At 50.2% G+C, this 25,964-nt stretch overlaps 2 protein-coding genes across 5 annotated transcripts in view; one reads left to right on the forward strand and one right to left on the reverse strand.

The window, feature by feature from the left end:
- Window positions 1-6,463, forward strand: part of FEZ1 (fasciculation and elongation protein zeta 1) — a 45,104-nt gene extending 38,641 nt beyond the window's left edge. Inside the window, exons 9-10 of the mRNA XM_040977155.1 lie at window positions 1,917-1,982; window positions 6,103-6,463. Of these exons, the coding sequence (XP_040833089.1) occupies window positions 1,917-1,982; window positions 6,103-6,119 (83 nt within the window). The 3' untranslated portion in view covers window positions 6,120-6,463. The remainder of the gene's footprint in view (window positions 1-1,916; window positions 1,983-6,102) is intronic.
- Window positions 6,464-20,325: 13,862 nt separating this feature from the next.
- PKNOX2 (PBX/knotted 1 homeobox 2) overlaps window positions 20,326-25,964 on the reverse strand; it is a 72,584-nt gene continuing 66,945 nt past the window's right edge. For 3 of the 4 annotated variants that reach the window (XM_040977159.1, XM_040977158.1, XM_040977157.1), the window contains 3 exons: window positions 22,759-22,835; window positions 21,974-22,152; window positions 20,496-20,725 (listed from right to left, as the gene is read on the reverse strand). In XM_040977159.1, the coding sequence (XP_040833093.1) occupies window positions 20,496-20,725; window positions 21,974-22,152; window positions 22,759-22,835 (486 nt within the window). Of the gene's footprint in view, window positions 20,726-21,973; window positions 22,153-22,758; window positions 22,836-25,964 lie in introns of all 4 variants that reach the window. The other variant, XM_040977156.1, reaches the window with a different exon arrangement.

A 25,964-nucleotide genomic window follows, 5' to 3' on the forward strand; every position in this document is an offset into this window, starting at 1 on the left:
TAGCCGGCAGCACCAGCGTGGCTCTCCTAGGAAGTGAAAGAACCCCAGGCCAAGGCTCTGTGACCACCAGAGATACTATTTCATGGCAGCCGGGCAATGTGGAGAGTGGTCCCTACAGGTGGCTCCGGAGGGGAAGGGTCTATGTGGGCAAAGGGAGAGGGGCCTGCACTCAGCTGGGCCCAGTGTAAAGTGACCAGCGGCCTGCACTCAGCTGGGCCCAGTGTCAAGTGACCAGCTGCCCACTGTCAATGTGGAGAATGAATGCTGTGGGTTCGTTCTGGCAAGCAGGGAACTGTTACCATCCACAAGCATTGTCCCCTCCAGAATGAGGAATTTTGAATCCTAAGTACATTGCTTGGCTCCTGACTCATTTAAAAAAATTCTTTCTTAACATAAATATACCCTATCTTTTTTTTTTTTTTTTGAAGGGAGCAGATAGAATTGGACTGGCATATAGAGGGGTTTTTATGGTGGTACATATTGGAAAAATCGTTAGGACAAATGGCGAGATGAAGTTCTCCATCACGCACTTTCGCAGAAGGGCTGGCTGGTACTTGAAGACAGATGCTGGTTCAGGAATTCAGGGTGAAGCCCTTTTGTTTGGAGGACGTCCTTCCATTTTATTTTTGAAATGACAGCTCCAGGGCATCCACCGTTGAAAGAACTTCAGAAACCTGGGGAAGCAAACAAAGAAAACGAATTCATGGCCCACTCCATTGTGGCTCCCATTGTGGTGTTTCTGCCATCGCAGTTTACATCTTTTTATTATTGTTGGGATTAGACTGCTATAAAATTTTCTATCATGATTTTGATCACATCAGTTAACATTTGGTTAACACGCTTTGAATGGCTGTCTGTAACATGTGGATAGAATACATTGTGAAATTTTATTTCTTTTCCAGGGAAAACTACCATCATATCTGAGTACCGATTCTGTAGGTTAGGCAATTAGGAAAGAGTTCTCTCTCTCCCTCTCTCTCTCTTCTCTCTGTCTTTTTTTCTTGGATGCATTTGTGAACAATATTCCCTTGGGTCAATGAATTAAGGACAGAGGCCAAGACCAGCTTCTGCAGCTGGAGCATCCATGTAAATTTTGGATTTTTTAAAAATAAGACTGTTTATTTGAAAGACAAAATAATAGAGAGAGAGAGAGATCTTCTACCCACTGGTTCACTTCCCAAATGGCTCCAAGAGCCAGGCTAGGTTCAGTGAGCAACCAGGAATCAGGAATTTCATCTGGGTCTCTCACATGGGCAGCAGGTGCCAAAGTGGCCTGGGTCATCTTCTGTTCCTCCCAGGTACGTTAGCAGGAAGCCACGACTCAAACCAGCACTCCCACGTGGGGGTCACCAGCAGTGGTCTAATCCACTCTGCCACAATGCTAATTCCAGATTTTGGAGTTTTGACACTAATTTAGTTAAAGATTGGCAAGTTCAGCTATTACGTTTTCATGATTCTGTTTTTGGTGTGGCATTGAGTATGTTGCAGAATAGGCTTAACCTACCAAGTGCAAATGAAGCAAAAAACAAAAACAACAAAAAACTGAATCATCTCATTAGATTAGCTATATTTGAGATCTGATTCTTGTTTAAGAATGGCTTTATTTATTCACCTGCATGATTATTAACAATACATAGCTATGAAAATTAAGATAACCTGCCCCCTCACAAATAAATAAGTAAATGAAGTCACCAGCAAGTCTTCCACCCTGAGCCAACCACGGTGGTGGTTCTTTGAGCGAATTCTCCTCCATTGCCATGTGCTGCTTTTGGACGGGGTGTGTAGACTGCTGTTCAACACTCAGTGAGTGGCGCCCTGCTGCATGTCGCAGCCTTTGGGCTGGTGAGTTGTCTGAACCCGGAAGGGAGTTCCATGGCCCGATGGTGTGTTGACTCACTTCTTCTCTCACTTCCTAGTTCTTTTTGCCATGAAGGAGGATAACGAGAAGGTGCCTACATTGTTAACAGACTACATTTTAAAAGGTAAGAACAGCGCCAGGCGTCCTGGCATGGAAATGCCCCCTGAGGTTCCCGCCTCAGCTAGAAGTCCCTCTGAGGCCTTTCTTGCCTGCCCAGACAAGATGAGAGGAGGGAGATCAAAGGGGTTTTGCCTTTGGATGTTGCAGGGGGACCCAAGAAGACGTCATTTCCCAGAATTACCAGTGTTGTTGATGGTTAGAAGCCAACAGAGGCCCCTCCACGAAAGTTCTGGGGAGTTCGTGTATTTCGGGTTTAGTTGGGAACACCAAGTAATTAAAAGGACATTGAAGCTGAAATACATTTTTTTAAAACTCTTTTTAAAACTTTTATTGTGGAAACTTTTAATAACGCAAAGTGACTGAATGGCATCGTGAACTCTCCCCCGCATTATTATTTGAGTCCAACAAGTATTAGCTCATGGTGAGCTTAATTAGCTTTATATCCCTACCCAACCCAACCTCTCCCCTTCTTTGATGCAGGTGTATTATTTTGATATTATTTTGATGCAGGTGTCAGTCCTCTTATTTTTCATCCATAAGTTTTTCAGTATGCATTTCTAAGATATAAGAACTAGAAAAACTTAGCCAAAATGCCATTATGACAGTGAAAAGAAATTGAGGCTTTTAAAAGAAATATCAGTGACTATCCAAGTCAGTGTTCAGATTTCCATGTTTAAAAAAGAAAAAACGTTCAGTATGTATTAACTTGGTAGGCAGAGATCGTGAGAGAGCTCCCGTTCGCTGATTCACTCCCCAGATGTCCACAATAGCCTGCCTTGGGCCAGGCCTCAACTAAGAGCTGAGAACTCGTCTCAGACAGAAACCTGATCACCTCAGTCAACACCACGGCCCCCCAGGATTTGTTGGTAGAAAGCTGGAGTCAGGAAACAAATTCACCCATGTGGGACACAGGTGTCTCAACTGGTGTTTTAATTGCTGGGCTAAATACATACTCTGATTTTCTTGGTTTTCCCCTAAAATGTTTTCAGTACATTTGTTTGAATCAGGTTCCAGTGAAGGGCCATACGCTGTGATTAGATCATAACTTTTAATCTATATGTGTTACTCTTCTCTTCCTGTCTCCCAGTCCTTGAAATAATTTGTTGGGGAAATTATGCTGCTTGTTGCATAGACTTCATTCTGTAACTTTGCTGATTTTATCCTCATTGGTATAAATGTCTTGTTTCTACTCCTTTATTCCCTATGAATTGATGGTATGAGCGGCTTGATTAGATTCAGCCTCGGATTTGTTACTAAAGCTTATTCATGCATTTATTAAAAGGCAAAGCAACAGAGAAAGATAAAGAGAGATCTTCCATTAGCTGGTTTTGCTCCCCACATTTACACAGCAGCCAGGGCTGGGCCAGGTTGGAGCCAAGAACTAAGAACTATCCGCATCTCCTCTGTGGGTGTTAGGGTCCAAGTACCTGAGACGTCATCCATTGTCTTCCAGAGCATGCTTTAGCGGGAAGCTGGATCCAAAGCAGAGGCGGAGGTTGGGCCAAGACATTCTGATATGATATACAGATGTTCAAGTGCTGGCTTAACCCACTGTATCACAAGGCCCTCTCCCAGCCTCAGACTTTGTTTTTTTTTAACATATACCATATTATCAAAAGTTGTATCTTCAGCTGAAGAACATTATTGTCACTGGATTGGAAGTGGAGCACCCAGGACACAAATCTATGTCCATGTGGGATACCAGAGCCACAAGCGGAAGCTTAGCCTAATATGCCAGGGTGCTAGACCTCCCTTTGTTTTAAAATTTATATATTTATTTATCTTGAAATTTAAAGTTACAGAGGAGAGAGAGAGAGAGAGATCTTCTACCTACTGGTTGACTCTGCAAATGACTTCAACAGTTAGTCCTCAGCCAGGCTGAAGCCGGGAGCGTCTGCGTCTCCCATGTGAGTGGTAGAGGCCCACTGCTGCTGCTTTTCCTAGGCCTTTAGTAGGGAGCCAGATCAGCAGTGAAGCAGCCAGGGCATCAACCGGTGTCTATATGGGGTGCTGGTGTCGCAGCTGGCAACTCTCTGTAACTCCAACAGAGGTGATTTTCAAAAGTAGATTGAAAGGATGGGTTATATTTTCTTTCTATATGTATCTCCCTCTTTCTCTCTCGAACTGCTTTTCAAATAAATAAAATGTTTTTTAAAGGAGGGAAAAAGCAGGGTACAGTGCCGTGGTGTGGTAGGTTAAGTTTTGGCCTGTGGCACTGGTATCCCATATGGGTAACTGGTTTATATGCAGCTGTTCCACATCTGATCTGGCTCTCTGTTTATGATCTGGGAAAGCAGAGGATGACTTAAGTCCTTGGTCCCTTGTGCCTGTGTGGAGGATGCTGGAACAGCTCCTGGCTCCTGGCTTCAGATCGGATCAGCTCAGTTCAGTTCCTGTTGCTGCAGCCATTTGCAGAATGAACCAATAGATGGAGGATCTTTGTCTTTCTCTCTGTGACTCTGCCTGTCACACAATAATAAGAATAACAATAACAATATTTTTAAGTTAAAAAGTAAAGAAAAAACAGTAGTTATGTGTTTGGTAGACTGAGGACCAGACTCTCTCCCTCAGGATTCACTGAAAATGTCAATGAGTTTATGAAAGTTGTTAGTATGGTTAGTGTTTTCTGAGCATTTTCTACAACATGGGCTTTCCCAGTAGTCCTGTGGTACTGGCACAGATAACTGCTATTGTACAGAAAGCTGGGTAGGCACATTCTGGCGGGATAAATTCCCCAAGTTCAATCTAAGGACACTTGAGAAAGTTCATGGAAAATGTGATGAAAAGGTAAGTTTATTTTTTCAACAAAATTATTACTTTTTAAGATTAAAAAATTATTTGAAATGTAGCAACAGACTGGGAGAGTGAGAGATCTTCCATCCTCTGGTTCACTCCCCAAATGGCTGCAATTGCCAGGACTGTACCAACTTGAAAGCAGGAGCCCAGAGTTTGTTCTGGGTCTCTCGCCCAGAATAGACTCAAACACTTGGATTGTCTTCTGTTGCTTTCCCATGCCCATTAGCAACGAGATGGGTTGGAAGTAGAGCAACCAAGATTTGAACTGGTGTCCATATGGGATACCAGTATTGCAGGAGACAGCTTTACCTACTGTGCCACAATGCTGGCCTTAAAATTTTTTTTCATATTTTACTAAAAGGCAGGAAGAGACAGCACTTGCTTATATCTGCTGGTTCACTACTCAGATATTCACAACAGGTGTAGATAGGCCAGGTTGAAGCCAGGAGCCTGGAATTCCATTCAGGTTTTCCACACAGATGGAAGAGACCCAGATACTTGGGTAATTACCAGTTGCATCTCAGGATGCACATGAGCAGAAAGCTGGAATTGGATTTGGAGCCAAGACTTGAACCAGAACATTCAGAAATGGGTGGTATCTCGGGCAGGGTTTAACTCCTGTGTCAAACTCCTGTCCCTGGTGCACACACAAACACAAAGTTGAAATCTATGCTTGAAAGTCTTCACAAAGTTTGTGTAGGGAAAGACATTTCAACGTGATGGGATTAAGTCACTGCCTGTGATGCTGGACTGTCATACGGATGCCTCTTCAGGTCCGAGGTACTCCTGTTAATATGCTTGAGGGAAGCAGTGGGAGATGACTCCAGTACTCAGTCCCCTGCTACCCCGGTGGGAAGCCCAGATGGAATTCCTGCTTCTTAACTTCAGCCTGCCCTAGCCCCGGCCATTGCAGCCATTTGGAGAGCGAACCAATGGATGCAGGATCTCTCTCTGTCTCTCCCTCCTCCCCATCTCTGCCTTTGTAACTCTACCTTTTTCAAATGAAGCATCTCAAAGAAATTAAAAGGTCACTATGTATGTGTGGACATGAACATTTTTTGCATTAACTTAAAGTTATCTTTGAATTCTGTTTTTTTTTTTTCTGGGATATTTAAGGTTGGTTCATAGACTCAACGGTGGCCTGAGATCCAGTAGTTGGACTCAGGCAGATGACCAGGAAACTTCACACCTAGCCTTGCCAGCAAGCAGCCACCTGCCTCTGCTGCTTCCCTGCTCTGGACGAAGACAGCAGTCCTGCCATGGTCCAGGGGGCGGGGCCTCTGCTGGGGGCGGAGCCTGACCTCTCTCCTCCCCTCTTGTCATTTCAGTGCTCTGCCCCACCTAACCGTGCGCTTGGGAGCAGCCTTACTGCAGGAGGTCACTGAGCAAGAGTCATTCCATCACAGGGACTGCATGACACCACGTAACCTCCGGCGTGTATTTAAACGTGTATAGCTTAACCTGGATAAACACGAGCAAATGCGCGGGTTCCTTTGCTGTTGGCTTCTAGTGCTAGTAATCATTGGATGCATGATGGGGCGGGGGGCAGGGCCGGTGCCAGTTGCCTCCTCTCCGCCTCGTGTTGGAGGAAGGCAGAAGCTTTCTCGGCTCACTATGTAGTCTAGCTCCAGCCCTCAAAAACAGCTTACACTCTAAGACTAATTTTGAAATAAACCCTCATTTAATTAATATTCTTTATGTGCAGTACAGCGTGATGTCTATCGGCCCTATATTGCGAACTCCAGAAAATAGCTGTGTAGCTGCTGCCATCCTCTGTGCTGTGGCCCCTGGCAGTCAGCATGGTGTCTGGGGACCAAGAGCAGGTGCTGGATGGGATGCAGTGGAACTGTTTAAGGTCCAGGCAAGGGGAGGTCACCACAGACACCTAGCATTTTGCTACTTGGCTATATTGAAGTAGGTTTGGTAGGAGCTAACTGGTTTGAGGGGGCAGACTGTGAAGTTGGCAGACAGAAGTGGATGCCAAGGAGAAGCCAGGTAGTTGCAGGACCTCCTGTTGGGAGGGCCAGGTTGGGCCCTGGAGGTCTTAATGCCAGGGGCTGAGGGAGTCAGCTTTGCCCAGCTGCCCCAACATGGGGGATTCCTTCCTGCTCTTGGAGATGCCATCACTCCCTGTTGGACCCAAAGACAGTGGGAAGCATATCCTGCAAGGCCTTGTGGGTCTTTTCCTCCCTCTTCTGCAGCCCCATGGTTCAACAGCTCTGACTGCCACATGCTGTGGCCAGCATGGATGGTAGGCAGTTGCAGGCTGACCAGCAAGCAGATGCCATCTGCACACCCCAGCCTCTGGCTTGATTCCTGAGTTCTGTTGGCTTCCATCATTGTGCTTGGACAATCCCCATACACCCTCTCTTAAGACGAAAAAGCTTTTATTGGGCACTTGCTATGTCCCAGCTGCTGCCCTAATCCCACTCCATACAGCATGTCTCCGACAGGAGCCCTGGCAGGGCTGGCATTGCCCCGACTTCCCGCAGGAGGGAAAAGAGGCTTAGGGGAATAATAGCTGGTGTCAGGAAGTGCATAGGAAGTGGTGGGGTTCACCTGGAACTTAGGTCCCTGATGAGTGAAACTTTGCTGATGCTTATTCAGTGCTTGCTTTAACTGAGCATGCCACATGGAAAACCATGTTTTGCCATAGTGGTGGCTCCATAGAGAGCTACAGGGTCAACATCAGTGACCATGGAAGTACCCTTGGTGCCCTGCTTCCCAGCATCTGCTTTTGTAGAAGCAGAGCAGTAGCAGTCATACCGTGGGGTGATGGGCACTTAGCCCACAAGGTACACTGCCCCAGTGCCTACTGCTCTGAGTCACCTGCACAGGGCATGTGTGCAGAGCCTCTGTAGAAAGCCATACGAAGACATTGACCACAAGATTCCCGCGCAAATCCTGCAGGTCAACACATTAACTTAAATATTCCACCTGTGACAAAATGGGTAGCGTGCAGTTCTGCCACTCCCTGGAGCAAAGGCTACAGATGCAAAGGGTCGCTGGTGGTGTGACCACAGGTAAAACAAGTTTAACACTTCATCAGTGGCAGGAGGTTTCCACCAGAATCAGCAAGGGGAGGCAGTGCCTCAGTCCCCTAGAGCTCGTTCTTTCTGCCTTGGCTTGGTCAGATCTGGGTCAGCTGCGCCTGTCCCCAGCAGGTGGCTAAAGCAGCAGAGACAAGCTCATCAAAGCTGCTGGCAGTTAAAAATAAACCTCAAGTGTTCGGGCACACTTAAGCCAGGAGGTGAGCCGGGAAGGCGGGGCATGGCTGCTTTTTCCTCCTCTGCCTTCATGGCTTTGCAAGGGATGTGACATCAATTCCTCATGAGTTTCCTGTCATCCCTACTGTCCTTGCTACCCCGAGAGTGCTTTTTCAAATCAAGACTTGTTGCAAGCGCGTGATTCGGGCCCCACCCCAGGCTGAGGCTGAATCTGCATTTTAACAAGCTCTGCCTACAGCAGATGTTCATCCAGTTCTTGGAGATGCTCTGCGCTAGGTTTTCAGAGTTGTTGGAGCCCTGACCCTTCTGGACTAAACCCAAGTGAAGCAGGGATAGTGTGATGTGCAGGTGAACCCCCTGTCTTCCCACAGCTGTCTCTACTGTCCATGATTCTGACCTGTAGGGACATCAGGGCCGAGTTCCAGGGGCTGGCTGTCACTCTTGATTCCAACACCGCAGTGCAGTCCAGGACATCCACACTAAGTCGGGGCACTGGAAGGCCGATGGCAGCGGGGTACCCTCCTCTGTAGGTTTCTTTAAGTGGGCGTGTCCTGTCAATCGCTCATCCTCACCTGGTAGGTCAAGTGCTAGGAAGGAAATGGCAGTAGAGAGCCCGAGAGCAGCCTCTGTTTCTGTAGATTCATAAAGCAAAACCAACCCAAGGTACAAATCGTTTAGCAAATGGAACATTCTCCCATTATCTATCCTTTCATCTCTGCCACCATGGGAAATAGATAAGAAACTCAGAAAAAAATCTGAACATTTTCTGGGTTCCTAAGGTTCGTGGAACAAGCTGGATTTTTTTTTTAAGATTTATTTTTATTATTTTTTTATTGGAAAGGCGATATACAGAGAGGAGAGACAGAGGAAGATCTTCCGTCCGATGATTCACTCCCCAAGTGAGCGCAATGGCCATGCTATGCCGATCCGAAGCCAGGAGCCTCTTCCGGGTCTCCCACGCGGGTGCAGGTTCCCAAAGCCTTGGGCCGTCCTCGACTGCTTTCCCAGGCCACAGGCAGGGAGCTGGAAGGGAAGCTGGGAAGCTGGGCTGCTGGGATAGAACAGGCGCCCATATGGGATCCCGGGCGTGCAAGGCGAGGACCTTAATCAGTGCGCCACCGCGCCGGGCCCGACAAGCTGGATTTTAAAAAATTAACAAGCCCTCTTCATATTCACCGGGTTAATGTTTGAAGCATTCCTGCCTTCAGTTCCCGGGGAGCTGAGGCCACCAATGAGAATGTTTGATCCTCCATGCTTGTACGAATTCTGCCTGGAGGCCTCATGGCTGCGGCTGAATGCATTCTATGAGCACTGAGCGGGCCCCCACTATGTCCCACCCACCCACCACCGTGCAGTCACTGAGGGGGGCTATGTGCCTTTTCAGAGGCCAAAGCGGGGAGCGCCCAAGGGTGTCCAGCTTTCCCTGCAGAAGCTATGAGTGGTGGGGGAGGAGGCGACTCTCTTCTCCAGCAGCTTGGGTGATTAATATGCACGGGGAGGGGAGTGATTAACGCGCCTCTCCGAGAAGAGACGCTCGCATTCTTGATGGCGCCTGATTATTTCTGGAAAGGAGGCGAGCACACCAGTTAGGATTTCTGCGTCCTCTCTCAAGAAGGGAGGCCATTCTGCTAACCGCGCAGGTGCTCCTTCTTTGCAAAAGAACAATGCGCTACATTAGCCTAAACCCAACAGCTCCACACCCCGCCCAAGCTCTCATGCATATTCATCCCGCTTCAAGGAGCACAGTGTGGAATATGCAAATTGGCCAGGCAGGAGCCTGTTGGCATTTTGATAATAGCTTTGTCTGAAAAACCCTAGAGACACGTGCACATCTAGTCAGCCCCTCTCCTTCCCTCCCTCCTTTCCTCCTTGTATCTCACTCTTCACTCTCAGCCACTGCCAACCTGCCAGAGAACAAGAAGATGAATCGCAGGACCAAAGAAGCAGTTTTGTGGGAGAGCACGCTCTCCCTGTTGCAGTGCTCTGTATTCCCCCTCTGTCCTCTCAGGAACAGCCAAGTGTCTGCTCTGACAGTGCCCTGGGACCCGGCCTGTGCTCTGCTCGCAGCAGACTCTCCCGACTTGGAAACCTGCTCTCTGTGCCCAGGTTGTATCCTCCTTCTCTTTGTTCTTCCCCTCTCATCCACCCTGGTCCTCCCCTTCCTCTCAGCGTTCAAGCCTAAAAAAGAATCTGGCCTTCCCTCCAAGCAAGAAGACAGCCGTTGCTCACACACTCCAGGAGAGAAAGCTTAGCAGGTCAACTGTTGTCACCAACAGGTCATCTGGCCTCAACAGTTCCTGGCACATGTGTGCGCAGCCACCAGCAACAGCCCCACTGTGCCCTGTCTACTCCTCCAGCCCTATTAGCAGTCCTGCTCCAAAGAGTCCTGATGTCTTTGGGTAGCAGGGGTCTTTAGAAGGCACGCGGGCAGCTCCTGCAGCTGAGGACACCGGTCATGCTCCCTGGAGATGCAGAGGTTCACCGGAGGAGCTGGGGCAGCAGAAGCATGAACCTGCTTGTGAGGGTAGCAGGCCAAGGCTGGCTGCCACATCTTGGACTCCTCTGGTGACCTTGGAGGAGAAAAATGAAGGGAGCTTTTGGGGTACAGGTATCTTCTAAGAATTCGCGGGGAGTGGAGGGTGTCTGTCCCCGACTCTAAAGACCAGCTCTAGTCAAGTTGAGGACACAGGGAGGCTTATCAAAGGGGCTTGGATTTGGAGCTGGGGTTCAAATCCCAGTTCTACTGTATTTTCAGCTAAGTATCTTTTTGAGAAAAATGAATTAAACATGGGAATACTAGCCTTGATTAAAATACCAGTGACTACCCCAGTGTTATTTTGAAGAATCTTTAGTTCCAGCATAGATGCTAAGAGCTAAGTAAAGTGTGACTGTAATTTTTGCTCACTAACTTGTGGGAACCAAAAGCCTGGGGCTTTGGGGCCTCAACCATCCTTTTTTTTTTTTTTTAAGATTTAGTTTTATTGCAAAGTTAGATGTATAAAGAGGAAGATCTTCCATCCAATGATTCACTCCCCAAGCGGCCGCAATAGCTGGAGCTGAGCCAATCCAAAGCCAGGAGGCCAGAGCTGCTTCAGGTCTCCTAAGCAGGTGCAGGGACCCAAGGCTTTGGGCCATCTTTGCTTTCTCAGGCCACAAGCAGGGAGCTGGATGGGAAATGGGGCTGCCAGGATTAGAAACAGGCATCTCGGTGCACATGAGGCAGGGACTTTAGCTGGTAGGCTATCATGCCAGACCCCTGGCTATATTTTCTTTTCTTTCTTTTTAAAAAAGATTTATTTATTTTTATTGGAAAAGCAGATATACAGAGAGGAGGAAAGAGAGAGAAGATCTTCTGTCTGATGGTTTACTCCTCAAGTGACTGCAACAGCTGGAGCTGAGCCAATCTGAAGCCAGGAGCCAGGAGTTTCCTCTGGGTCTCCCATATGGGTGCAGGGTCCCAAAGCTTTTGGTCATTCTCCACTGCATCTCCCTGCACAGGCAGGGAGCTGGATGGGAAGCAGGGCTGCCGGGATTAGAACTGGCACCCATATGGGATCATGGTGCATTGAAGGTGAGGACTTTAACCACTACACTACTGCTGCGCTGGCCCCTGACTATCTTTTCAACGCAGTAGACAGATGATCTGGGAAGAAAAACTAGAGAAGATAAGGCAAATGCAGCTCCCCTAAAAGCAGCCCCACATCTGCCCTCTACCCTCATTAGGCTTTGCTCCATACTAACCCAGGGGCCCCTGGGTTTGGTTGCTTCCAGAAACAATGGCTTCCGTGTAATTCTGGGCAGGGAGACAAAGGCAAGAGGCCCAGGTTGGAATGTAATCTTGTTCCTCAGCAGGTTCTTTAAGGAGCCAAGCTCAGTTTAGCTAAGATTAGTTTTGTGCTTAGGGAACAGATTCTATTGTTACAGGCAGGGAGATGGATGGGGAGACCCAGGAGGAAACAGAAAGTCTCTCCGGCACATTGTGGAAATTCTAGGGCTGCACAGTTAGGCAGGGTAGGCGGAGAGGGAGGGCTTATTCTGGAGGTTCCAAGAAGGCCCTGAAGATCTGCTGCAGAATTACTGGCGCATCTTACACAGTTGGCAGGGAGGGTCCTGCTGTGCCCCTGCCTCCAGACTGCTGGTGGGGAGATGGAGAAGGCACTTGGTTCTTGGAAACAATTGGGGTCTTCTCCTTGTTTTTTTTTTTTTTAAGATTTATTTATTTTTACTGGAAAGGCAGATATACAGAGAGGAGGAGAGACAGAGAGGAAGCTCCTCTGTCCAATGGTTCACTCCCCAAGTCAGGAGCCTCCTCCAAGTCTCCCAAGCAGGTGCAGGGTCCCAAGGCTTTGGGCCGTCCTTGACTGTTTTCCCAGGCTGCAAGCAGGGAGCTGGATGGGAAGTGGAGCTGCCAGGATGAGAACCAGTGCCCATATGGGATCCCGGTGCACCCAAGGCGAGGACCTTAACCACTATACCATCCCATCATGCTGGGCCCCTTTTCCTTCTTTTTAAACAGAGGGTATTTACATTTTTTTTAAAGATTTATTTTTATTATTTTTTCATTGGAAAGGCGGATATACAGAGAGGAGAGACAGAGAGGAAGATCTTCCGTCCGATGATTCACTCCCCAAGTGAGCGCAACGGGCCGATACTATGCCGATCCGAAGCCAGGAGCCTCTTCCGGGTCTCCCACAGGGTGCAGGCTCCCAAAGCTTTGGGCCGTCCTCGACTGCTTTCCCGGGCCACAGGCAGGGAGCTGGAAGGGAAGCGGGGCTGCCGGGATTAGAACCGGCGCCCATATGGGATCCCGGGCGTGCTAGGCGAGGACCTTTAACCACTTGCGCCACCGCGCCGGGCCCAAGGGTATTTACATTTTGAAGCATCTATTTATTCCATCAACCTGAATGGGAGAGACACAGAAACTGGGGTAAAGAAAGAGATCTGTCATCCATTGGTTCACTCCCCAAATGCCTGCAGTAGCCAGCTGCGGTTCAGGCCAAAACCAGGAGCCAGCAACTCTGCCAGGTCTCCCAGTTGGGTGGTAGGGAGACAGATGCTTGGGCCATCATCTGCTGCCTCCCATGGTGTACATTCCCAAGAAGCTGAACTGGGAAACAGAGCCAGGTTTTTCAAGCAGTAACTTAACTGCTATACCAAACACCTGCCACCATCTGGCCTTCCCGGATCCGGGAGGCCGAGATAGAACAAGGTGAAGGCAGAGGACTGCCCTCTCCTGATGTGATGTGGATGGGATTCCTACAGGAGTGGATGGTGGATGAGCTGGATTTCCTGACCCACAGTGTCCTTCTGCAATAGGAGAATGGACCTCTTCACTCTAGGCATGCGTGCTTGTTAAGAGGCAGACACACACAGCTGGAAGACGACACCAAAGGCATCAGACACTTCTGGCTCAGAGCAACTAAGCTGCAAAGACGGGCTCTGAAAAGAATAGACTGGTGCAAATCTCTAGGGTGCTTTGAAAAATGTGCCTCCTAAGACCCCCCACCTCAGGAGGTTCAAATTTAGGAGGTGCAGAGTAGAACTTGAGCACCTGCACCTCCAAAAAGTCTGTTGAGCATCCTAAGGATCCCCTGCTCACACCCTCAAGCCAAGACCCTTGGGATAGGGCTTGCAGGAGAGAGGAATATGTCGCAGGAGTCGGGGAGATTCTAACACAAGAGAGCAAGGTTATTTCACCTCCTTGCAGGAGGTTTGTCCCCATGCTGATACACAGAGGTATCGAGTCAAAAGCGAAGCCAGGAAGGCGAAGATGACCGCTATCGGAAGTCTGGCAGGACTGTCAGTTTCTAGACAGGACTGGAGTTCCACAAACCATCAATGAAAGGGAGATGTAGAATGTTTCTTCCAACCTTCGCCACGTGCAAGGAAGGAACGTTGAATCAACTGGTCGGTGCACGGAAGGGGAAGTTATTGGCAGAATGTAGACCCAATCCAGGGGAGCCCTGTACATGCAAAGAAGTTGTGGGAGGCCCATGGGCAGGCAGAGCTGCCACGAAATGAGTTGGTTGTAATAATAAAAAGTGCTCAGTCCCACAACCCAAGCAACCACCCAGAAATTGACCCAAAATAACGGGTAGGCATGAGAGGGACACAGCTAAAGTGAATTTCTGAATAATACCATGAAATAAATTAAAAAATGAAAAAGTATAATGAGATACACGTAACTGAGGGGAATTGTTTTAAACGGCTGATTGTAATGAGATGCACGTAAATTGTAAGGCTTATAATGAAATGGAAAAAAAATTATATTCTTGGCTGACAATTCTGGGTATGATGTCTACACCCAAAATAAGTCGCCTCAGTGCACTGAGTGTAATGAGATGCACATAATTTTAAGGAGCATAATGAGATGAAAAATAAATCAAACACTTGTCTTAAGATGAAGGATGTACAAAGATGCACACACCTGAAGGGCATAGTCCTAAATGGGTTCTATTTAATGAGATGCATTTAATTTGCAGAGTGGCTAAATGAGATTGGTTCACAGAGAGACTGAGAAATATGAAAGTGTAAGATACACTAGGAAGTGCGGTGTCGAATAGGATGTCCGAATGGGAACACTCAGTTTATCGGGTAATTGGCATTCTCGCTGCCAGGCTCTGTCCTTTGGCCTGTGAGCACGCAAAGATGAATTGTCTTTTGCCCCTGGTATGATGCCAAACTCAAGCCAGGCACTAGGGAACGGTTGCTGATGGAATAATTGAGTTACAGTCTGTGCAGATAAAGTAAGTTGGAGGGAGCAGTCACCAAGCAAGGAACGTCAAAAAGTGACTAGCCACTGATTTCTGGAAGCAATGTTCCTGCATCAGACTTTGATCCTGGAACTCCACCTGCATGTACAACAAATAACCCTGGTGGCATTTGTGCCCTGAGGTTCAGGGGTGACCTGTGGAGACCAGGTAGGCAGGTAATGTATAAGAAGAGCCAGCTGCGTATGAGACCCAACTATGCATTGCAGAGACAGGCAGGGTTATCTCCACTTCCATGAACAAACACAGTCTCGCCAATATTTTATTTACAAAGCAAGGACCTCTTGGGCTATCTTGTTTTCTCACTCTGGATGGAGTGGTGGGCATAGAGAAATATTTCCCTTCCAAAAACAGCAGTTTTAATGTTGGAAGGAGAGGTTAAAAAAAAAAAAAAAAAAGGGCCCGGCGCGGTGGTGCAAGTGGTTAAGGTCCTCGCCTTGCAAGCCCAGGATCCCATATGGGCGCAGGTTCTATCCTGACGGCCCTCCTTCCCTTCCAGCTCCCTGCCTGTGGCCCGGGAAAGCAGTCGAGGACGGCCCAAGGCTTTGGGACCCTGCACCCGCGTGGGAGACCCGGAAGAGGCTCCTGGCTTCGGCTGTTGCGCTCACTTGGGGAGTGAATCATCGGATGGAAGATCTTCCTCTCTGTCTCTCCTCTCTGTATATCCGCCTTTCCAATAAAAAAAATAATAATAAAAAAATAAATCTTTAAAAAAAAAAGTGAGAGAGCAGTGTAGCTAACCAGTCAGCCAGATAGAGGCAGTTCCATAGTGTCACTGAGCCTCAGTGTTGGGAAAATCCTGAGGATTTCAAACATCAGGATAACTTGGAGGCTCTGCCTTAGGGAGCACTCCCGATTCATTGCACCCAGTCACGGCCGTGGGGGAATGGAGGTCTCAAGTTGTCTGGTCATCTAATTTTCCACGAGAAATCAGGAATTAAAATTTTGTGTGTGTGATCTATCTTTTGAATGTCACCATAAATGGTCCAAGCAAGGCATGTCAACAAGCTTATTTGATCTGAACACTTTGCTAGGTTTGACCTGAGCGCCTCCTGTTTATTATGATTCTGAATTCTTAATTTCTGGTTTGAAATCATGGTCATCAGATGAGATCAAGGTCACAGCCACCACAAGAATGTCACAAGCAGGCTTTCAGTCTCAAGTTTTTGGAATGTAAATTGCCCCAGGGCCAGAGCTGCTTTTTGTGGGTCAGTTTTGATGGTGGTACCTGGGGCAGAGTTGGAGCTTAATAAATGCAAGCTGAATGAATGCATGGGCTCTTGCAGAATGAATCCGAGCAGGCTACAAGTCAGCAGAGGGATGGCCTTTACTGAGCATCAAGCAAGGACACTCAGGGACTGCTTGGCCAAAGAGTCAGCAGCTCCCATAAGCAGGTTCTGCAAGCCAGAGAGGCCTTTCCTCGGGGTCTGCAGACAGAGGGCAGTCTGACCAGTTTCCAGGGTTCTCCCTTAGGGTTCTATTTTGGGGTTGAGAGAATTCCCCTTGGCTCCCCTGCTCTCCCATCTTTCCTGTTTCCATGGGGATTACGGCACATCCATCCTTGAGTTGGGCAGCCTGTGGGGCCATGCATAGAGTTGCTGCCTGCTCAGAACAAAACCGCCCACATCACTGACAAGTTGAAAAACTTTCTTTTTTTAGCTGGCAGCACAGTTAGAAAGATGAAGGAAAAATGTAAGTGGTGTGGTGTGTGTGTGTGTGTGTGTGTGTGCGCGTGTGCATGGTGGGGGGAGTAGCAAGGGAGGGGAAGAATGCTCTGTTGTGAAGTTTTTAAAATAGTATTCCCTAAAGCATGGTAGAACCTTTGTTTTATATTTTTCTGTGGGTCTGATAAGCTTTGCACTGAGTCAAGGATAGTTTTCTTTTAAAAACGTTCATTTATTTATTTTCATTTTATTGGAAAGGGAGGAAGAGAATCATTTTCCATCCACTGCTTTATCCTACAAATGCATACACCAGCCAGAGCTGGGTCAGGCTGAAACCAGGAGCCAGCAGCTCAATTTTGGTCTCCCTTTTGGTGACAGGGACCCAAATACTTGAGTTATTGTCTGCTGCCACCAAAAGCATGCATTAGCAGGGAGCTGGTTTGGAAGCAGAGGAGCCAGGATTCGAACGAAGCGTTCCAATGTGGCATCTGGGCATCCCAAGTGGCATTCTGGTCACTGAGCCAAATGGCAGTCCCTGGTTTAACTTGAATAGGCAATAAACAGTTAAACAAGTGTTCTTCCTAGAGGACTTTTCAGTGTCTTCAGTTTTTGTTTGTTTGTTGTTTCAAGATTTATTTTATTTGAAAGGCAGAGTGATATATAGAGAGGGGTTTTCTATCTGCTGGTTCACTTTTCCAAATGGTCACAATGGCCGGAGCTGGGCTAGACTGAAGCCAGGAGCCTGGAGCTCCATCTGGGTCTCCCACGTGGACGGCAGGGACACGAGTATCTGTACCCTTGTAGGCTTTCCTGGCTGTTTTTAAGCAGGAATCTGGATCAAAAGTGGAGGTGGGAATTGAACCATGATATCCCAGGGGTGACCTAAATGGGAACCAGGCATCCCAGGTGGTGATTTAACTTGCTGTGCCACAATGCCTGCCCCTGAATTTTCAAGTTTTGCCAGCATATCTGAAGAAGGTGCTCCTTGCAAACCCCTGTTTTAGAAATACTCGGGCCTTCCTGATTCCAGGTGGTGAGGCTGTAATATACCACCTTGCCCATCCACGACACTATCTTGTCCATCCATGACATTCTTCATGAGCCTGGGGAGGTCTCTGCTGTTGGTGGCACTCTCCAGCCGTGACGCCGGGGCTGCGCTCCATGAGTACACTCACCCCAGGAGTCTCAGAATTGCTTGGGACCCTTTGCCTGACAATCTGCCCCTTTCCACGTCTCCTGCCTGCCCACGGGGGATTCCTGAATAAGTGCAGGGTCTGCAGCCTTTGTGAATGTGAGTGGGCAGCTTCCGTCCTACTTCCACACATCTCAGCCAGGCTGCTCAGCTAAGGAAACCCATAGCCCGGGAGTGAGAAGAAAATCCGCCTCATTTCCTCTGCATTTTTTTTCTTGCCCCAGGGATACACCGTGCTGACTCCTGGGACTCAAGGAGTTCCCAACATGCAATTCTAGGGTTCAAAGCAGCAACCAAGAAAGATCGCCTCCCCTTCTGTATTCCTGCGATCTTTCACCTGTGTAATAGGAAAGATGCGGACACATGTAGGATGTTGTGGAAGCCAGCCATGTGGGACCAGCTTCAGCGATGACAGTTTCCACTGTCAGTGGTACAGATGACAGGGTCAGGCATTGGCAATGCTTGGGTGCCAGACTCCCGTACAGAAACATCTGGGATTTAGACCTGGATCTGCGCTTAATTCCAGCATTCCTGCTAATGTGTATCCTGGTAGGCAACAGGCGATGGCTTAAGTACTTGGCCACCTATGTGGGAATCCCAGACTTAGCCTAGTTCTGGCTTCCTAGCTATGGCCTGCCCTGTTCCCAGCTGTCGTGGGCACTTGGGAAGTGAACCAGTGCAGGGTCATACCGCTGTCTCTATACCCTTCAAATAAATAAAATAAATAAATAATTAGGTTGGAGACGGGAAGAAAATGAGGTAGAGTATGGTAGAACTGGATTCAAATTCTCTGCTGTAGTGGAAAGAAACGGTCAGAAGAGGGCAGTAGGGAGCTACTTTCTTTCTGTTTACTCAGTCTTGGAGCAACACAGGCACAAGGTTAAGTGTGCCAAACTTTGCTATCTTCCTCCCCAGATAGGTCATTCAAGGTCACTTACAAAGCCTTCTGCCTTGTCCGCTTCTGTGGGGTGGTCAGTCCAACAGGCAGACCACGAGGCCTTCAGACTCTGCTGGTTCCAGGGTCGTCTCACTAAAGGAGGGGCCTCCATAGCAACCCCAGAAAATGAGAGAAGGGCATCCCCAACGGCGAACAAGATACTTGGAAAAATAGGAGGAGCGTATTGGTAAGTAATAAGATTTACTGAAAACTTCTCGGCCACATTCAGTACTGGTTGGTGGATACATCAGAAGGAGGTTGCATAACATTCGGCAGGTGGAAGGGACTGGGAAGAGGAGACGTGGGCACCTGTGGGCAGTGTGCCTGTGCCGGGTGGGACGCCTGGCAGCGTGCACGCGTGTGTGTGATGCATGTGTGTCTGTGTTTCAAGAAAAATGAGCCAAAGGAGGAAATGTGTTTCATCCCACTGCACATTGCAAAAGTCTCATGCCCAAAAAGCTAGACTTCCTTCTACTTATGGCATCAAAAGGGAGTAAAAAATGATCGAATCACCCAGATTATAAATAAGGTTATTTGTTTCTCAAAAATCCCTATTAAAACATTAAATATCAGCTCTTTTAGGGGAGAAATACATTCATTTCAGGGAGACCTCAGGAAAGCGGCCATCCTGCTCCTCCCCCACCAGCTGGAAGAGGGGAAACCCCAGAGGGCCCCAAGGGTCCCCCCCAGGGGAGCCAGGTGGCCGCTCACATCCGTCACTGGAGGACATGGCTAATGCACGATTTACAAATGAAGCTGTGCGCCCGTTAAATTAAATCCCGTGGAAAACACACGTGTGGTCAGTCTCATCATTCACAGCCACAGGGTGGGAGGAAACAGGAGGAGGGGATGCCAGTCACTGGGGTTGGGGGGCTGCAGGGCGCGTGTCAGAGCAGACTGTGGTGAGGGCCCTCCTCCCTGGGGCTCCAGTTCCCCCAGCGCTGTGTGGAGTGAGGCAGCAAGGCGGGCCGGAGTGGGCCCTTGGGTGCCATTCCTCTGCCTGGCCCTTCTTCCATGCTGGATCTGGGAGGAGAGCCACGTAGCACCTTCTCCACCCCCTGGCTCCTTATTGGTTGAGATGCTGATGCTTCTTTCCTTTTCTTCCGCCTTCTCTGAGGGACTGAACAAAGAAGGGAGGCGGGAGGTGACAGAGCTGCAGTCCAGCCCCGCCGAACCCCACCTTCTCACCAGGTCTGTGCGGGGGTGAAGAGTCTGGGGTCAGACACCGTCCGTCCTGATGTGCCAGGAGCTGCGTCCTGTGGCCTGCCAGGGATAGATGTGGTCCTGAGGTGGCTCCCAGCCTGTGTGCTGCCCGCTCCGTGATTCCCAGTGCCCACCTAGCCAGAGGCGCACCTCTTACCTCCCGCCATTTGAGCCCACCGGATTGCGAGTTGTTTCTAGGAAAGAGACAGAGAAGGGGGCTCTGTTGCCCCCTCCCCCTCACAAGTCCATGGTTGCTGTGCCCAGAGAGGGGGGCCGTGGAGGGACAGGTCAGAGGCTGGCTGTCTGACCCTCCCACGCCTCTGGCCCTGCCCTTGAGGGTCTGTGGAAGGCTGAGGAGGGAGCGCCAGTGTCTCCTTGTTCCTCCTGTCTGTCCCCTGGCGGGCTCACCCTGTGAGCAGCACTGACCCGCCTCACAGTGCAGGGCTCATGAACAGCTGCAGGCCTTCCGCGGGGCAGCCGGAAGGGGCCATCTGTCCCACTCCAAGAGTCCAGGTCTCAGGCCTATCCTTCCGTTCAGGCATGCCTTGGCAAGCGGGGCTCACTGAAGCTCAGGGGGTTGGGAAGGCGCAGGGGCCTCCTCTGCCTTTCTTCTAGCTGTGATGTGGGGAAGCCAAGGCCCAGCTCCCTCGGGGCCGCCTGACCACCCCGATGCCCCACCCAGGGCACTCCTGTCCTGTGCGGCTGTCAGTGCCATCTGGGCGGCCCGGCTACTCCAGGGAGTCACTGTGTCCCAAGCCCAGGTCGCTGACATTCGTTGTCTGCAGCTCGTCGGCCTCCTCCTCCAGCTCCTCTTCCTCCTCTTCCTCTTCCATTTCATCCTCATCTTCTTCTTCTGTCCCATCCAATGAGTCGTCGTGTGCAGCCATCATGGCCTGTTGCATGGCCATGGTGGCATTGTCCGAGGAGAGGGACTGCAGGTTGTCTAGGCTGATGGAACCTGCGAGAGACAGGGCAAGGATCAGGACTGTACAGATGCTGTCCTTAGGACTAGCGGATTGGGGTCAGACAGGCATGGATGGATGGATGATTCTGTGGGCTGCTGGGCCTCTGGCTTCCAAGGCTGCCTGGCCCAAACTGGTAGTCCCCTGGTACGATCCCTAACCCTAACACTGGTTCAAGTCCCTGCTACTCCACCGCTCCCTGACCCATCCCCAGAGATGACCTTGCCAGTTGCCATCACTGAGCAGTTTGTACTTAAGTTATGCTGTGTACTTTTGGACTTCCTGCTGATTCTTCATGTCAGGCAATCTTATCCCCATTCTGAAGGGGGGAAACTGAGTCTCGGTTCTACCAGGAGGTCATTCACTCAAGATGACAGTCAGGGATGACAAGATTTTCTCCAAGATTGCTCCTGTCCCCAAAATATTCATTTCTACTCTTCCGCCTAAGAGGACAGCCCATCACGGAGGAACCTCTACATGTCCCATTCACACCTGGAATGTGACACGTTTTCATACACGCATTCCTCCACCACACAGCCCACACAAAGCTACCCCACATGCCCGGCTCTGATGTGTCTGGCTGGCGGAAGGACTTACCATGTACCAGGTGATTGGCAGTTTAAAAAATATATGCAGGGCATGATGGAGAAGCAGGAAAACAAGGCTCCTCCTGGCATCTGTTGGCAAGTCAGCTGCCTGTCCTGGGAGCCACAGACGGCCTCGGTTCCCGGGAGCCACAGACAGCCTCGGTTCCCGGGAGCCACGCTGCCTACCCCGGGAGCCACAGTCAGCCTCGGTTCCCGGGAGCCGCAGACGGCCTTGGTTCCCGGGAGCCACAGACAGCCTCGGTTCCCGGGAGCCATAGACGGCCTCGGTTCCCAGGAGCCGTGCTGCCTGTCCCAGGAGCCACAGACGGCCTCGGTTCCCGGGAGCCACAGACAGCCTCGGTTCCCGGGAGCCACGCTGCTACCAACTGCTGCTGAGGAACTCTGGTGGGTGTGCAAGCGAGGAGGGGCTCTCTGAGCATCTCTTCCTCAGCTGACCACCAACTCCCACTCACCTTTGGGAGATCGTTTTCGGCTTGCTAAAGGGCAAACACCACCAGGCCTGTGTTTCAGGCTTTGGTGGGGTCAGAACAGTGACAGAGGCCTAGGTGAGTAAGATGGTGAGCTCTTGAATCTTCCACAACCAGCTCTGGGGGTTCCTCCCCATCCTCAGGGGGTTACACTCAGCCCCACACTTACCATCAGGGTTTGTGCCTGGGGTCCCACCCTGCTGCTGTAGCACCCCAGCAGCAATGGAGTTAGGCCAGAATCTTTGGGTGGGCCGGTGCTGGGATTTGATCTTCTTGGCTTTGGGGGCGGGGTCTGGGTTGCTGGCATCAAGCATGGGCTGCAGGATGCGCCTCCGGGCATTGATGAACCTGTGGGGGGTGGGGAGTTAGTGAGGGTAGAGACCTGATTAGTTTCCACGTAGGTGATCTTGCTGGGATGGACTCAGCTACCAGACCATGGAGAGAACAGAGAGGAGGTTTCTGGCTACTGGGGGGCTCAAGAAGTCCCCAGGCACTGGCTGAAGTGTCAGACATCCCCAAGCAAAGGGGACAGGCAGCCAGCAACAGGGAAGGGACAACAGAAATCCCTGGTGAGAATGGTGACTTTCTGTCCCTCCTGTTCCCACCTTTGCAAAATTTTAGTCTCAGTTTATAGCCAGGTGGGGTATACCAGATGACTGCTGGCAGTGCCCCTGCTCCACAGATGCAAGCATCCCAGTCTTTGCAGTGTGCCATGGAGGCCGGCTGCTCAGGTTTTCCTGGTTTTCTATTCAGCAGCACCTTCCAGGGATGTGCATGACATAATTTCCCAGCAGGGGGCGCTGAGACGCTGCAGATGAAGCTACAGGTGCCAGGGTTGAAGGCCCTTAGGGAAGCTGGCCTGAAGCTGAGCCGGTGCTGGCATTCTGGTATCACCCTGCATTCCTGCCAAACCTGGAGGCCCTGAGAGCCCGTGGGTGGGTGACACCGACTCACCAGTTATTCACTTGCAGAAGGGTGAGGTTCGTCTGAGCTGCAATCTGTCTTTTCTCATCTTCCGTGGGGTAGGGGTGCTGAAATGACAGGAAGGGCTAAGGAGCACTGGGTTTGTGGCAGTCATGTCCCTAGGGACCATGGCCTACGTCAGTGACAGTGGCCTGGGCCAGGCAGCCTGAGTGGCTAGTGAACCAAAATTGGGAACAGTGCTTCTCAAGCTGGCGGTATGACATAGCAAAGCCATTACTTCCTGATGCCAGTATCTGTATGGACACTGGTTCAAGTCCCTGCTACTCCACTTCGGATCCAGCTGCCTGCTAATGCACATGAGAAGGAAGTGGAGGATATTCCGCGTGTTTGAGCCCCTGCACCCATGTGGGAGATCTGGATGAAGCTCCAGGCTCCTGGCTTTTTTTTTTTTTTCCCCCACATTCCATTTGGAGAGTGAACCTGTGGATACAATATCTCTTTCTCTTCCCACCCTCCCACCCCCCGCCTGCCTGTTACTCTGGGTTTCAGATAACTAAAAGAATAAATCTTAAAACCAGATACGGTTCCCTAAGGGACTGCAGCATAGGGCTGGCTCCACACGCAGAGGCTCCAGCACCCTTCACAGGGGTCAGAGTGGTATTTGAAGAGTGGCACAGTTCAGTATTGAGGACACATAAGGCAGAGCTGCATCCTTCTCACCAGGTCCTCGCAGCCGGGCCTGGCATCATTAGCGCATCTACAGTGGCCTGGGACGCACACGGAGGTCAAGGGCTGTGTGGGGGAACAACTCAACTCTTTGTAAATGAACTGATACTCACTACCTATTATTACGTGCCCAGCTTCATGCCAAGAGACAGAAAACAAATGCAGAGATGAGCACTCCTTTCTTGGACCTGCAACATGCATCTGTGTACTTAGCTTCACTTAAGGAAGCCCTGGAGGACTGCCCCCTGAGCCTCGTCATCGGTGCTGTGCACAGGGAGGCCATGGGTAACTTCTGCCACACCAGCAGGCAGAAGGCAGCAGGCAGTGCCAGCTCAGTCTTTCTACCTATGCTCCTGTCTTCTTCCCATTACCACACAGGACTGAGCGGTGTCTCTGGAGGTGAGGGAGTCCTGTAGATGTCCCCAGATCCAAGCTGTCCCCCACGCAGGGGACACGCTTGCTCCAGCTCAGGCTGTGCTTTGAGAGGATGCAATGCACACCACGTGCTGGGGTCTTCCACGCACAAATGCTGCTCAGATGACTGCCGAGTGAGAGCAAGAAGAGAGATCAACACTGTGGTAATGAATGCTACAGAGGCCTAGAAGAAGGAGAAATGGCTATTGGCTGGGGCATGGGGAGGACCAAGCAGGAGCACATTTTGGGTAGCAGTGGGGTGGGGGTGGCAGGCCACCTGGTAACTGGGCCTAAGTGTCTCAGTCTTTCCTAGGCCCCAGCACGGTGCTTGCCACCCAGTGGGCGTGCAGTGGCTGGATGGGTCAGAGCTTGTCCTGAGGCTTTAAAGGCAGAGAGCAGGCTGCCCAGCCCCAGTGCATCAGGACCATGTCTTCGGATGCAGGTGGCTGTGGGGACTCCCAGTCTGGCATGACTTGCAGTGAGGGCTTGGGCTGGCCGCTCACCCACACGTCATAAAGTCTGGCAAGCAGGAAATAAAGCCATCCCTGAGAAGGACTCTGTGGAAGGGAGTACCTCAATCTGGGACTAGGGGTGGTGGCCGTAAGGCTCTCAGCTCTCCGAGGGAAGAGTTTGAGAACAAAGCTTTGGAAGACTGTCATTACGCAGGACCAAAGGAAGCCAGCTGCTGGGCTGGCCTCAGCCACCCCAGATGGAGACAGTCAGGACTGTGTGCTGTGTTAATTTATACCTCTGACCCCGGCCGCTGCACAGGGGCAGCTGTGACTGGTGATTCATACAATATTAAGAGTCTAACAAGAAAGGAGGCGTGTCACTGCTTCAGGAACCGATTTGATTCTAATTAGGAAGGAGCAGAGGGAGGCTCGGAGGACAGACTATGCTCCCATGGTCACTGAGGCAGGGACTGTGCGGGTTTTGGCTCTTCTGGGACTAGGGGCCCTACTCCATGGGGTTCCAAACTCTCTTTTCACAATAAGGAGTACTGCAGGGGGCTAGCCAGCCTGCAGAAACGAACATGGCAAAACTATGGCAACCTTTGCTCTGTGGGGTCTTTGTAGACTCTATTGTGTCTTCACACGCTGGACCATGATGTTCCCCCGGGGAAGAGTGCCATTTCTCCCATCTTCCCACAAAAGGCCTTTCCCTGCTTCTGTGAAGACCCCCATGGAGCCAGAGTGATGGCTCAATTGGCCAATCCTCTGCCTGCAAGAGCCAGCATCTTATATGGGTGCTGGTTCGTGTCCCAGTTATTCCACTTTTCCATCCAGCTCCCTGCTTATGGCTTGGGAAGGCAGTGGAGGATGGCCCAAAGCCTTGGGATTCTGCACCCACATGGGAGATCCCAAGGGGACTCCCAGCTCCTGGCTTCAGATCAGCTCAGCTTCAGCCATTGAGGTCATTTTGGGGAATGAAACAGTGGATGGAAGATCTTTGTCTCTGTCTCTCTCTGTAAATCTGCCTTTCCAATAAAAACAAATAAATCTTAAAAATAAAAATGCCCCCAACATAGGCCAAATCCTCTGGGAGGTGTCTCCCAGCTCCCTGGGAGAGAGGGAGTCACCAGGGCTCTGAATAACTGTGCTGAGCCTGGTGTCCGTGAGCTCAGCACCAAGCAATGACAGGCAGAGATCAAGTTCATGTGCAGTGTAGGGGCAGACAGCTGAAGGAGCATGGGAAGGAGATGTGAACTTGCTTCAGGGGCCTCTGTGTAAGGCTGCTCTTGCTGTCTGTGTTGGCTCACTCACCATCAGGCGCTGGTGGCTGTGCTTCCTGCATGCCAGGGAATGAAAAGCTTGGTCGGAAAAGACAAAACTAAAGTACAGTCTGTGCTAAGTCCTGGGTGGTAAGAGCAGGGTGGGCTGAACAGAGCAAAGCAGGCTGGGGGAAGAAGAGCCCTGCCATTGTGGTAGAGGAGGGGCGGCCCTGGCATGACAGTTAAATTTGTCAGGTGCAGATCTCTTCAATTGCTCAGGGATATTTTCCAGTCTTCCTTGAGAGGGTCCTGTGTGCTGTCTCTAAGAGGCTTCTGCTGCCAGAATGCCGTCCTGAGAGAATGCCAGAATACACAGGAGAACATG

This window comes from Ochotona curzoniae, unplaced genomic scaffold (genome assembly GCF_017591425.1).
Source record: "Ochotona curzoniae isolate NIBS_2020 unplaced genomic scaffold, NIBS_Ocur_1.0 contig_2723, whole genome shotgun sequence".
NCBI lineage: Eukaryota > Metazoa > Chordata > Mammalia > Lagomorpha > Ochotonidae > Ochotona > Ochotona curzoniae.